General features: G+C 41.4%; 1 protein-coding gene across 5 annotated transcripts; it reads left to right on the top strand.

Moving 5' to 3' along the window:
* Window positions 1–863: 863 nt before the first annotated feature.
* Window positions 864–11,748, top strand: smco4 (single-pass membrane protein with coiled-coil domains 4). Of its 5 annotated transcripts, none has more exons than XM_030725829.1 (3): window positions 874–967; window positions 2,754–2,883; window positions 10,487–11,748. In XM_030725829.1, exons 1-3 carry the CDS (start codon window positions 887–889, stop codon window positions 10,711–10,713), a joined length of 438 nt encoding a protein of 145 aa, XP_030581689.1. In that variant the 5' UTR covers window positions 874–886; the 3' UTR covers window positions 10,714–11,748. The 5 variants fall into 5 exon arrangements, with proteins under 5 accessions (XP_030581690.1, XP_030581689.1, XP_030581692.1 ...); XM_030725832.1 differs by lacking the exon at window positions 2,754–2,883 and adding an exon at window positions 4,820–4,936 and having other exon boundaries at window positions 921–967; XM_030725831.1 differs by lacking the exon at window positions 874–967 and adding an exon at window positions 4,820–4,936 and having other exon boundaries at window positions 2,786–2,903.
* Window positions 11,749–14,099: the final 2,351 nt, after the last annotated feature.

Raw genomic sequence — 14,099 nt, 5'->3', positions numbered from 1 at the left:
TTTGTGCGCTGCAATAACTTTTTGGCAGCTGTTAAATTCCTCATTCTCAAAAATAATACAAAATCATTAGTGGAAGAATAGGTCTTTATTTATTTACCTACAACAGCTATAGCCTTTTAACCAAGGTAAACAAAGATAATAAACATATTAAACCTAGTGACATCATAAATTATATTGTATTGTCTGCAGTCATTCGTGACTGTGCTATAAACTGCAAACAAACTTTTGATGGTTACAAAATACACTGAAGTTTCATACATACATACATGAAAAAAAAAAAAACAGAGCATAAAATCGTAGTTATTTGCAAGTCGTGTCAGTTTAATCCTGGAATGAGCTGCTAAGTATGGACGCTAGATGCTTTAAGTTAGGGGCTGCAGCTTTAACGAGCTTTTTCTGGCACATCACACTGACAAGCCCCCCCCCCCCCCCCCCCCCCTAAAAAAAAATCTACATTACACCATCGACACCAATTAACACTTCCTTCATTTAGAATTCAAGTTAGAGATTGTTTTTGTCATTTTGATGAACAATTCCTGAAATTAAGCAGTCATGTGATTGTGATGAAATTCCATGAAGATTACATCGAAAGGAAAACAAGAACCATCAGTGTCTCCATTCGAGGTGATCTTCACTTAGCAAAACATGATGATACAGAAACAAAATCACATGATGCAAAGATGTAAACTGCAGCAGTATTATCAGGTTTCCATTTGAACCATACCACTACAAGTCTGAAGTAACATTCATTAATTCTTATTATTGATGACGTTCTTGATGTTGCTGTTATAATTTCATGCAGTCGGCCTTGAAGCGCTTCCGTAGTGTACAAGGCAAAATGTAATGTATTTTATTTTGAAGGGCACGGGCGGGTTTCCTTGTTTACATGCTAACCGCTTTGACAGCAGTATTTCACTCCACCAGCTCTTCCACGGAGTGCCACGTCGAGATCGGTGACGACCAACAGGTTCGTAACTATTCTTCCACACTCTGAACTCTGCTGTAACAAACCTGAGTACTACGACTCCGGCTGAAATACCGGAGTTGCAGGCAGACAGAAACTGTCCCAACTCAGGACAGCTACTTGTAAAGTAACTCTCAGCGCCAGTGTGACTCGTCAGCAGGACTTTGTCACCGTTGAAGCTCACGTTTCCTAAAGTTAGTAACTAGTTGCATTAAAGGTACCGGATAGAGTGTCGGTCCTTCCTCGACAGCATATAATACTGTTTGAAAGAAAACGTGCAGCTATGCGCCCACTGTATTTAGCTAGATGACTCCCATAGTTAACGCAGTCCCTTGTAAAGTTACTACTTTCTCTGTGTTGGCACTAATATGAGGTGCAACGTTAGCTTGATATGAGCACATTGTTCTGCGATACAAGTCGGGTACTTCTCACTTTTCCCTAACTTATAAATATAGCAAGAGTATGTGAGCCTGCTGTCACAAGTCAGACTGCTTCAAAATCATTTGAGCATGCTGGATAGTGAGAATTAGAAAATACATGGTGAACGTGAGCGATTGTGTATTTCCTGCCCCCAAACTGTTACTGTTTTCCCTTCCCTTTAGAAAATAAACTAAAATTCATTAATAGACTCTTGAAACTTGCCTTGCTCAGCTACAGTCATTTTAGGACACAGATGACTGTTTGCTGTTTGATTCTCGGTGCTGTAAAGACATGTTGTTTAAGATTGTGTTTGGAATTCACCTGGATACATTTGATAAGCTTACAGTGTATTCATTTGCTGCAATTTAGTTTGTAACGATTGTGGAATAATGAAGAGATGATTCATTGTGTGCAAACATCTGCTTTATTGTTAATTCTGAATGCTAATAAGTTGCCCATACTGTCTCTACTCAACCAAATCAGGCATTAGAAAAACTAGAAATGGGAAGGAGAGAGTGAGAGACTGAGACAAATTGCAGTGTAACTGTCTGCTTGCGTTCTCTCCAGGTACTCCAGCTTCCTCCCTCAGTTGAAAGACATGCGTCAGGTTAGCTGGTGATTCGACCATAGGTGTGAATCTGAGCGTTAACAGTAGTCTGTCTCTCTGTGTTAGCACTGTGACAGATTGGCACTCCACGTCTCACTCTATCATCTGTTTTGTTTTTTTATTGTACAGCACTTTGGTCAGCCCTGTTGTTTTTAACAGTGCTTTATAAATAAAGTGGTATGGGATGGGATCACAGCTGAAAGGGTCTGGAGAAGCCATGGGAAAAATGATGGTGCCTGTAACATTTGTTGACCATGACCAGTCTGGCGGTGGGTCAGTGATGGTCTGGGGAGGCATATACTTGGAGGGATGCCCAGACTTCTACAGCCTAGGCAGCAGCACCCTAACTGCCATTAGGTACCAGATAGGACAATAGGAATCCTTGGACGTATTGTCAGACCTGGGTTCCTCCTGGTGCACGACAGTTCCCAGCCTCATGTGGCGAGAGTATGCACGCAGTTCCTACTGAGTACCATTTTGAGTTGCTGCAAATGACATTTCGTGAGAATGGACTAACCAGCTACATGATTTTTTTCACTTTGAATTTTGGGGTGTCTTTCAATTCTCTATATGTTGATAATTTTCATTTCTATCAAAGAACTTTGCTTCATTTTGTTTCTCCATTGAAAACTGATGTGCTTTCTAAATGTTCCTTTTAATTTTTTTGAACCATGTATATTCAGTATGAGTTTTCCAATGTGAAAATAACTAAATAAATAATAATAATAATAATATGACCCCTATGGAAAACACTCTGCCCAGGATAAGGTTACACAGGCCCCACCCTGCAGTCAGGCCCGGGGATGGAACTTGAGGGAGAGCGTCTGGTGGCTGGGTATTACCAGTCTCCTGGAGAGGATCTGGACTCTGTTCCAGTGTGGAGTTTCCTTCGGTGAGAGGCAGCGAGCTGGGGTGGGTATCCCCTTACTATCTATACGTTGAAGTTTTCAACGGTTGACGAGAGGGTCACTTCCCTGCATCTTTGGGCTGGGGAACGGGTCCTGACTGTTGTTTGCGCTTATCCACCGAATGACAGTTCAGAGTACCCACCCTTCTTGGAGTCACTGCACGGGTGCTCAAAGGTGCACCATCCAGTGACTCCATCATCCTGCTGGGAGACTTCAATGCTCACGTGGGCAATGACAGTGCGACCTGGAGGGGTGTGATTGGGAGGAACAGCCTGCCTGATCTGAACCCGAGTGGTGTTTTGTTATTGGACTTCTGTGCAAAGCACAGTTTGTCCAGGCTTGGTTAACCTGTAGAACTTTAGAGGCAGCTGATGGGTACCGGCAGGCCAAGAGGAATGTGGCTCGGGCGGTGGCCAAAACAAAAACTGTGGGTGTTGGAGGAGTTTGGTTAGGCTGGGGAAAAAGACTTTAGGATGGCCTCAAAGCAATTCTGGCAAACCTTCAGGCGACTCAGAATAGGAAAGCAGTGCTCTACTCACACGGTTTATTGTGCAGCTGGGGCGCTGCTTTCTTCAACTGAACCTGTAGTCAGACAGTGGAAAGAATACTTCCAGGACCTCTTTAATCCCACTGGCACACCTGTGGGGTGGCTGTGCAGAGCAGGTCATCTACTAATCGGGAGGTTGGTGGTTCGATTCCTGGTTACTCCAGTGTGCAAACTGCAGGAATATCTTAAAGACATTAAGGCCTGAGTGACCTCTAATTTCCTGCTTCTAAATTCAGATCAAACTGAAGTTCTTGTACTCGGCCCCACAAATCTTAGAAACATGGTGTCAAACCACATACTTACTCTGGATGGTATTACTTTGGCCTCCAGTAACACTGTGAGAAATCTTGGAGTCTTTTTTGACCAGGATATGTCCTTCAGTGCACATATTAAACAGAATGCATTTGTGCAATATTTCTAAAATTAGAAACATCCTTTCTCAGAGTGATGCTGAAAAGCTAATTCATGCATTTATTACTTCTAGGCTGGACTATTGTAATTCATTATTATCAGGCTGTCCTAAAAGCTTTCTGAAAAGCCTTCAGCTGATCCAAAATGCTGCAGCTAGAGTACTGACAGGGACTAGAAAGAGAGAGCAGATTTCTCCCATATTGGCTTCTCTTCATTGGCTCCCTGTTAAATCTAGAATTTAAAATCCTTCTCCTCACATACAAGGTCTTGAATAATCAGACCTCATAGTACCGTATCACCCCAACAGAGCACTTCGCTCTCAGACTGCTGGCTTACTTGTGGTTCCTAGGATACTTAAGAGTAGAATGGGAGGCAGAGCCTTCAGCTTTCAGGCGCCTCTTCTGTGGAACCAGCTCCCAGCTTGGATTCGGGAGACAGACACCCTCTCTATTTTTAAGATTAGGCTTAAAACTTTCCTTTATGATCAAGCTTATAGTTAGAGCTGGATCAGGTGACCCTGAACCATCCCTCAGTTATGCTACTATAGGCCTAGGCTGCTGGGAGGTTCCCATGATGCACTGTTTCTTTTCATTCATCTTATTTACTTTGTTTATACTCCACTCTGTATTTAATCATTAGTTATTATTAATCTCTGGCTCTCTTCCACACAGTGTTAATTTTGTTGACGAAATATTTTTGTCAACGAACCTTTTTTTCATGACGATAACGAGACGATAGCTAAATAAAACCTACCTAAAAGGATAAAAATGATAATGAGTAATGAGTAATGTCACAAAGCAACCAGCACCTATTAGGGCTGGGCGATATATCGAGTTTTAAAGAAATATTGATATATTTTCAAATGTGATATAAGATTAGACAGTATCGTTTATATTGATATAGTCTGTGTCGTGTTACAATCATACTTGGAGATCCACCAGTTCACCTTTCTCTTCTCCCAGTTTGTCTCTGCACAGCTTCACACTGCCCCGCCTCTCCCTCACCGCTTCACCCATAAATCATGCAGGAAGTGACAGCATGGAGAAGTAAACAGACGCAAAGTTATTGAAGAGGAGCTGGTTAGTAAAAAGAAAATGCTCAGTTATTTGAAGATGGTTTGGATTCAAAGTGTCAGATAAGCAGCAGAATAATGTATTCTGTAGAGAATGCTGAAAACAAGTCTCGACAAAAGGTCCGAGCACTCATCATTTCCACTATGCGCACCGATGCTAATAGCTGCATTGCTAGCTAACTGTTAGAATAACAGCTGAAATCCTCAGCCAGGCCCAAGCTAGCCACAACCCTGCTGACTGAAGGATGGAGTTTTGTTCATTCAGGCTGTTTACACGTTTTGTTATTTGCAGAGTACTAGATGTACAGGAGTACACACAGGAGGTCAGCCTTTGCTATTTTTGCTCTGTATCTTTTCTGTTTACATTTTAATAGCACAGCTGTGAGTCTTTTGTTATGGAGGAAAAAAACATTAATTTATTTGAGGAGCATTATTATTTAAATATGCCAATAATTCATTTTTGAGAGTTTTCTCATGTACATCTACAGCTGAATGTTAATTAAAGTGCCTGCGTGACATTTGTGACATGTAGCTTTGACTCAGAAGTGCCTTTTTTATTTATAGCTTTGGCAAGAAAAAATATTGAGATATATATCGTATATATATCCCCGTTCAGCTAAAAAATAGAGATATAATTTTTGGTCCCTATCGCCCAGCCCTAGGCCCACACTGTGGGCATACACACTGCCCTGCAGTATTCAGAAGAAAAACTTTGTGGCGGTGGGGCAAAAACTGCTTTTTAACAGAAAGAAATCTCCGGCAGAACCAGGCTTAGGGACGAACAGAGACTATAACCCTTTGAACTTCAGTATTCATCCTGCTACTTATATCTGCAGTCACACCCTCTGCTTCATGTCTATGCTGTAACATTGCCTCCAGAATGCTTGAGATGATGTGGTAATGCCTCTTCTTTTTGTTTCTGAGCTGACGATTACCTGTTTTTAAGAATTTATTAGATAAATTTGCCCACTCCTAAAGTCTTTCCTATTTCTTGGAGCACACTCCGCTCCAGTCCCTTTATTTTTGCTGTTAACTGAAAGCATTTGGGACATTCAGATGAAAACGAGACAAAAGATCAACATCTCAGCTTTTATTTCCAGGTATTTACATGTGGGTCTGATACACAGTTCAGAATATAGCACCTTTTGCCTGAACCCACCCATTTTTCTTGTGATCAAAAGTATTGGAACATGTGACTGACAGGTGTGTTTTGTTTCCCAGGTGTGTCCTGTTACATTGAATATTTAAACAATAAATAGCGCTGAATGTCTGTGCTCAGTTTCAGATTTGGGTTTTGCCGGTGCAGACTGTTCATTTATAGTCAGAAAGCTGTTTATGGGTGAAAAACAAGCAATTGAGAAGCTCAGTCACAGCACTCAAATTGGAAGATCAGTCAGAGCCATTGCACAGACGCTGGACAGTACAGTGGTTTGGACTGTCCTGAAGAAGAAAGTCATCACAAAACAAACAACAGCTGAAAGAGGCTGCAGTGAAAGCCTGGAAACGCATCAGAAAACAAGAATGCAAAAGTTGTGTGATGTCACTGGATTTCATGCAGTTATTTATTTATTTTTTTCAAACCCAAAAATAAAGGGATTAGTTCCAATACTTTTGGAGGGGACTGTATAGTCATGGCCCTAGTTCTTAAATAGCTAATGCTGTAATTTTGTTAAACCCTCTCAATTAAAATTGAAAGTCTGCTCGTCAATCACGTCTTGATCCACTGTGGTGGTGTGCAGAGCCAAAATTACAAAAACTGTGTCCAGGTACAAAAACTGATGGCCTCACTGTAAATAGAAAAAATAAACACAGACAATGATTCGTGTGTAAGCTCCATCGATATCTATTGTTGATGTAATCATATATATTGGTTTTGAAGAAGAAATTTGTTGTTGCATGTTACATGCCAGTGGCGTGGTGGTTAGTACTGCTGCCTCACAGCTAGAAGAACAGGTCTGGGTTCAAATCCACCTCTAAACTGCCCGTAGGTGTGAATCGTTGTCTCTCTTGTGTTAGCCCTGTGACAGGCTGGTGACCTGTACAGGGTGTACTCTGCCTCTCACCCTATGACAGCTGGGATAGGCTCCACCCCCACCCCCCCTGAACAGGATAAGTGGAAGAGAATGGATGGAGGTGGATGGCCCTTCCTTAGCCTCGTTCTGCCGGTGGTCTTTATAGAGAGATCTTAGGGGTTCTCGCTCTAATATTTTAGGGCTTTATTAACGTACAGCTAAAAGCATCATGATTAAACTGTTGTTGTGAACTGACACTATAAAAATAAAAGTGAATTGTGATTTGCTTGCTTTAATTGAAATAGGTGCAGTAGACTTTTCATCATGATGACAGACGATCAAATGAGGGAACTGGCTTGTACCCTTTGTCGGCCATTGCTGGATAGTCTATAACAGGGGTCACCAACCTTTTTGAAACTGAGAGCTACTTCATGGGTACTGAGTCATACAAAGGGCACCAGTTTGACACGCTCTTCTGAAATAACAAATTTACTCAGTTTGCCTTTAGTTATACATTATCAATAATGATTAATGATACTCATCTATGAGAAGACACTGATCATGTTAATGGTTTCTCCCAATAATTAGCAATGAAAACAAGGTGGGAAACATATCAATATTCAGCACTTTATCTCTTTTAATCTCAGTAATTGTCACATTTTTAGATAATCACTTACATCACTACATTTCATAGGAAAAATGTCCAATTTTCACTAGCCATTCACAAACATTTTTTTAGCAAATCATGAACTATGTTGCACCATGTTTCAAAAAGTTATTATGTAATGTTAAAGAAAAATCAACTTACATATTTTTAAATAAATCTTGTCACATTTTGAACTCATGACCAAATCTGCTGCATTTTTAACAAAATTATAACTTATATGTCATGAACACACTTTTAAATTGAACACAATTCCTCAATATTTTAATTAAACTTTGCCATGACACTGCCATGTTGCCACTAACATCTGGCATTGGTTTCTTTATTAGTGAGAAGACTGGCATTACATGCTGTTCACCAGTGCACTGTAATCTGGTGTGTAACTTGAAACTGCAACTGTGAGTGCATCTTTCAGATGTGCATCAGTGAGGCATGTTCTGTGTTTGTTCTTGATGAAGTTCATGTCAGAAAACGCTGATTCACAGAGATAGGTTGAACCAAACAGGCTGGCAACCTTCATAGCTGCTGTGCATACACCACTGTACTTCTCTGTGTCAACAAGGGACCAAAAGTTTGGTGCAGTCTGGTAAACTTTGAGGTGTAGGTCATTTTGCAATGTTATGATTTCCATCTCCACCTGTCCAGCATCCAAGTTGAATGTTGCACTTAGTTTCTCAGCAAAGTATGTTGTGTCCACATTCATGAAAGGATTGGAAATGAATGACACACATGGCTCAAGCTGATCAAGATCACAAAACCTATTCTCAAACTCTTGCCCAAGTCTGTTTATGACTTCACAGTACTTTTCTGCAACTTTGTCAAATGTGTCAGATGCAGAAGCATTGTTTTTCAGCACCAACTGCACAGAGGGAAAGTGCAGCACTTTTTTTCTCTGTAAATCCACAGAGAAAATGTTCATCTTGGCTTTAAATGCATTTAAAGCACTTATCATATCAACAACAGTTTTACCTTTGCCTTGCAGCTCGCAGTTCAAGACGTTTAGTTTCCCAGTAATGTCCGTCAAAAATGCAAGGTCAAGGGTCCACTCTGTGTCTTCTAGCAGTGAGACGTCTTCGCCTTTGGGCTGCATGAACTCTTTGATTTCACCCAAAAGTGACAAAAAACGAAATAAAACTCGTCCTCTGCTGAGCCATCGGATTTCTGTGTGTAGCAGCAGTTCACCATATTCAGCTGACATCTCCTCCAATAGCACCTTGAAAATCCTGTGCTGTTTAGCTTTGGAGCGGATGTTGTTAATTAATTTTACAACGGGAGTCATCACGTGCTCAAAGCCGATCACTTTTGCACATAACGCCTGCTGGTGAATGACACAGTGATAATGCAGAAATGTTGGGAAGTCTGGGTCACCTTTACAGTGAGCGATGAAACCTGTATGTCGGCCGATCATAGCAGGAGCCCCGTCTGTTGTCACCGCCACCAGTTTTTCCAATGCTACCTTCTTCTGCACGAAAAACTCCTTCAGCGTGTTATAAATGTCAACTCCCCTCGTAGTTGTCTTTAAGGGCAGTAGTGTCAGGAGTTCTTCTCTTGTGGAGAAATCTTCAAACACCATCCGGATGAAGACCAATAGCTGCGCTGTACTGCTGCCGTCCACGGACTCGTCGCACTGGATGCTAAACCACCTGCACTTTGCCAGATCCCGGTCCAGCTGATCGGCCAGGTTACCAGACATAGCTGACACTCGTCTAGCCATCGTAGATGCCCCCAGTTGGACGTCGGAGAGAGTACAGATTAGATCGGTTCCATTTTTGTCGTCTTTAAGTACAGTGTTAGCTATTATCATCATTGCTTCTTTGACAACTGCTCCATCTGAAAATGCCTTCTTCTTCTTGATCAGAAAATGTGTAGCTCTGAACGAGGCTTCGGTTGCTTTTAGTGACTTTTTTCCCGCCCTCGTGAAAAAAGATTGTTGCTTACCCAAAGCTGCCTTTAGCTCACTGGCTTTTTCTGCACGTAGTGCGCTTCCCGGTGGGTAGTTAGCATGGTAATTTTTGTGACACGTAGTGAAATGTCTCTCAATATTGTGCCGCTTTGCCGTCGCTACGGTCGCCCCACAAATGAGACACACGCAGGTTTCTTTCACAACCGTAAAAAAGAACTCCTTCTCCCATTCCTCGTTAAAGTGATAAGTTTTCTTTCTTTTTTCAGCCATATTTTTGGGGAAAGAAACTGCACTCAGCGCCCATCTTCGCTGTGTCCGCTAGCCTACGTTCCATTAGCACTGGTTTTGTCATGCGCACAATACTGACCATTGAATTAGAACTAGAGTAAGTCAGAGTTCACCCTAACTTTTCTAAACGTCATGTATAATGAGGATATTTTTAAGATACTGTCATTTTTAAAGCTATATAAATGCAAGTGTGATTATAAAAAAGAATAGCAACAGAATAAAAATTTTTTTAGACACAGCTCACTAGTGAGTTGTGCTATTTTTAGAACGGGCCTGCGGGCGACTCATGTGGTCCTTGCGGGCGACCAGGTGCCCGCGGGCACCGTGTTGGTGAGCCCTGGTCTATAATCAGGGTGCCTGTTAATTCTGCAGACTGCTATAACTGTCATATTTTTGTCTGCTGACTTCTGACATTGGGACTTAAACTCTGATGTGAACTTCTTTCTTTTACTCCTTTGTGCCATTTTTGGTAAATCAAACTCACTTCAAATCATGCTAATTATCACAGCTGTTTGCGTAATTCGCAACAAGTGTGTAGTAGTAAGGGTATTGTTTATCTTCAAATACTACTACAAACCACCTGCATAGAAAAAGGGGTTCAGGAGAAGAAATGGAAATACATCTGATGAAGTTGGTGGGCAGATGTCTACAGCATAACTTAACTCTTTATGGTATGCTTCTGTTCCTCAGGTTCCTGTGAGCAAAGCGAAGACAGAGTAAGTCGTCACTTAGTCGTAATGAGGCAGCTTAAAGGCAAGCCCAAGAAGGAAACATCCAAGGACAAGAAGGAGCGTAAGCAGGCGATGCAGGAGGCCCGTCAGCAGGTTGCGACAGTAGTGCTGCCCACGCTGGCTGTAGTGGTCTTGCTTATCATTGTCTTTGTCTACGTGGCCACCAGACCTGATACTATGGAGTAGACACTGAAGAGGCATCTATTCCCAAACTGACTGGTTTAGCAAACTGACACTGGCTATACTGAAAGGATTACACCCCCATTGTGATGCCATTCAGGCCAGTGACTAGGACTGTTTCTCTTAATAAAAGCCTCCTCCAGAATCTGTCTCTATGTTGCAAACAGAAGAAAACTTTACTCCTCGGTGCCTTCAAATGTCTGAAGAAAACCACATGTAATCCTGGTTGAGCCGTAGATGGATTTCTGTCTCACAAAACAATGCACTATCCTGCATACCAAAGTACTTCTGCACCACTTGCCCAATTTGACAGGTGTTAAAATGTCTAAAAAATGTTTAAGGTAAAAAAACAGTTATGTGACTCAGTGCTGCTGAAAATATTTCAAGTCACGGCCACAGAAACCAGGTCCCAGGCCTGTACCACGCTTTGGACATGACTTACATTTACAGTATCTGTATAATTGATATGTGTCACATCCATCCATTTTCACATGTTTGGAATCATTCTCATACCTGCCTTGTGTGAATGCCACTGTGGAATATGTTATCTTGTGACCAGTAGGATCAAACACACGTGCATTTGTTCATCTTTCAAATGATTGTAAGCCTGATCCACCAAGTCACTGACATCCAAATGTTTGAGTTTAATGACTTTTGTGCAGATGTAACAAAGTGCCTTAATAAATTTGCTTTTAGTCAAATGAGGAAGACAGACTGATTTCATAGTATGAATATTTCACCTTTCTCTGTATGTTTTTCTATGAAGTGTAGTAAACCATGATTGTACTGGTATTTATTAAAACAGGGGGTTTGCTACTTGTTCTCAGATGCAGTCTTTTCAGCAACACTGTTTAAAAAACACACGAATGTGCAGTTTCTGAATATTTTCACCCTCGAATGAATTTTCCAAATGTCACTTTTCAGTGACCTAAAACTGTGTTTGCACGTGGGCGAAATGCCAAAGCATACACAAATATCAGCATTTTACAAAAATGTTGTGCATATGTTGTGGTCATTAAAAAAAATCATGATTAGACTTGATCTCTGTGACCTTTTTTTTTTTAACTACAATTTATGTAAAATAGCGTGCTGGTGGAAAGTGTCTTTCCTTTGTTGCTGCCATGAGAAGTGTTCAAATGTCACAAAGGAATGTAATACAGGTGCTAGTCATAAAATTAGAATATCATGAAAAAGTTGATTTATTTCAGTAATTCCACTCAAAAAGTGAAACTTCTATATAATATTCATTCATTACACACTGACTGATATATTTCAAATGTTTGTTTATTTTAATTTTGATGATTATAACTGATAACTAATGAAAACCCCAAATTCAGGATCTCAGAAAATTAGAATATTGTGAAAAGGTTCAATATTGAAGACACCTGGTGCCACACTCTAATCAGCTAATTAACTCCAAACACCTGCAAAGGCCTTTAAATGGTCTCCCAGTCTAGTTCTGTAGGCTACACAATCATGGGGAAGACTGCTGACTTGACAGCTGTCCAAAAGACGATCTTTGACACTTTGCACAAGGAGGGCGAGACACAAAAGGTCATTGTTAAAGAGGCTGGCTGTTCAGTGCATCAATTTTCATTGTTATGCAGATGATACTCAGCTTTACCTATCAATGAAGCCAGATGACACACCTCAATTAGTTAAACTGCAGGAATGTCTTAAAGACATTAAGGCCTGGATGACCTCTAATTTCCTGCTTCTAAATTCAGATAAAACTGAAATTCTTGTTCTCGGCCCCACAAATCTTAGAAACATGGTGTCTAACCAGATACTTACTCTGGATGGCATTACTTTGGCCTCCAGTACAAGATTGTGAGAAATCTTGGAGTCATTTTTGACCAGGATTTGTCCTTCAATGCACATATTAAACAAATATGTAGGACCGCTTTTTTGCATTTGTGCAATATTTCTAAAATTAGATACATCCTTTCTCAGAGTGATGCTGAAAAGCTAATTCATGCATTTATTACTTCTAGGCTGGACTATTGTAATTCATTATTATCAGGCTGTCCTAAAAGCTCCCTGAAAAGCCTTCAGCTGATCCAAAATGCTGCAGCTAGAGTACTGACAGGGACTAGAAAGAGAGAGCAGATTTCTCCCATATTGGCTTCTCTTCATTGGCTCCCTGTTAAATCTAGAATAGAATTTAAAATCCTTCTCCTCACATACAAGGTCTTGAATAATCAGGCCCCATCTTATCTCAAAGACCTCATAGTCCCATATCACCCCAACAGAGCACTTCGCTCTCAGACTGCTGGCTTACTTGTGGTTCCTAGGATACTTAAGAGTAGAATGGGAGGCAGAGCCTTCAGCTTTCAGGCGCCTCTTCTGTGAAACCAGCTCCCAGCTTGGATTCGGGAGACAGACACCCTCTCTATTTTTAAGATTAGGCTTCAAACTTTCCTTTATGATCAAGCTTATAGTTAGAGCTGGATCAGGTGACCCTGAACCATCCCTTAGTTATGCTGCTATAGGCCTAGGCTGCTGGGGGGGTTCACATAATGCACTGTTTCTCATTCACCTTATTTACTTTGTTTATACTCCACTCTGCATTTAATCATTAATTGATATTAATCTCTGGCTCTCTTCCACAGCATGTCTTTTCTCTCCCCTCAGCCCAACCGGTCGCGGCAGATGACTGCCCCTCCCTGAGCCTGGTTCTGCTGGAGGTTTCTTCCTGTTAAAAGGGAGTTTTTCCTTTCCACTGTCGCCAAGTGCTGCTCATAGGGGGTCTTTTTGACTGTTGGGTTTTCTCTGTATTATTGTAGGGTCTTTACCCACAATACAAAGCGCCTTGAGGCGACAGTTTGTTGTGATTTGGCACTATATAAATAAAATTGAATTGAATTGAATTGTGTCCAAGCACATTAATAGAGAGGCGAAGGGAAGGAAAAGATGTGGTAGAAAAAAGTGTACAACAACAGGGATAACCGCACCCTGGAGAGGATTGTGGAACAAAAGCCATTCAAAAATGTGGGGGAGATTCACAAAGAGTGGACTGCAGCTGGAGTCAGAGCTTCAAGAACCACCAATCACAGACGTATGCAGACATGGTTTCAGCTGTCGCAGTCCTCGTGTCGAGCCGCTCTTGAACAAGAGACGGCGTCAGAAGCGTCTCGCCTGGGCTGAAGACAAAAAGGACTGGACTGCTGCTGAGTGCTCCACAGTTATGTTCTCTGATCAAAGTCAATGTTGCATTTCCTTTGGAAATCAAGGTCCCAGAGTCTGGAGGAAGAGAGGAGAGGCACAGAATCCATGCTGGCTGAGGTCCAGTGTAAAGTTTCCACAGTCAGTGATGGTTTGGGGTGCCATGTCATCTGCTGGTGTTGGTCCACTGTGTTTTCTGAGGTCCAAGGTCAACGCCAGGAAGTTTT

This window comes from Archocentrus centrarchus, unplaced genomic scaffold (genome assembly GCF_007364275.1).
Source record: "Archocentrus centrarchus isolate MPI-CPG fArcCen1 unplaced genomic scaffold, fArcCen1 scaffold_79_ctg1, whole genome shotgun sequence".
Lineage (NCBI taxonomy): Eukaryota > Metazoa > Chordata > Actinopteri > Cichliformes > Cichlidae > Archocentrus > Archocentrus centrarchus.
This window is presented reverse-complemented; position numbering and strand designations above follow the sequence as displayed.

Bases quoted from the DNA above. Each gene is read 5' to 3' on its own strand.
- smco4 (XM_030725829.1), top strand. From the start codon at position 887: ATGCTAACCGCTTTGACAGCAGTATTTCACTCCACCAGCTCTTCCACG. The intron at 968-2,753 runs GTTCGTAACTAT...CACTCTGCCCAG, and splicing joins AGATCGGTGACGACCAACAG to GATAAGGTTACACAGGCCCC. The intron at 2,884-10,486 runs GTGAGAGGCAGC...TCTGTTCCTCAG, and splicing joins CCAGTGTGGAGTTTCCTTCG to GTTCCTGTGAGCAAAGCGAA.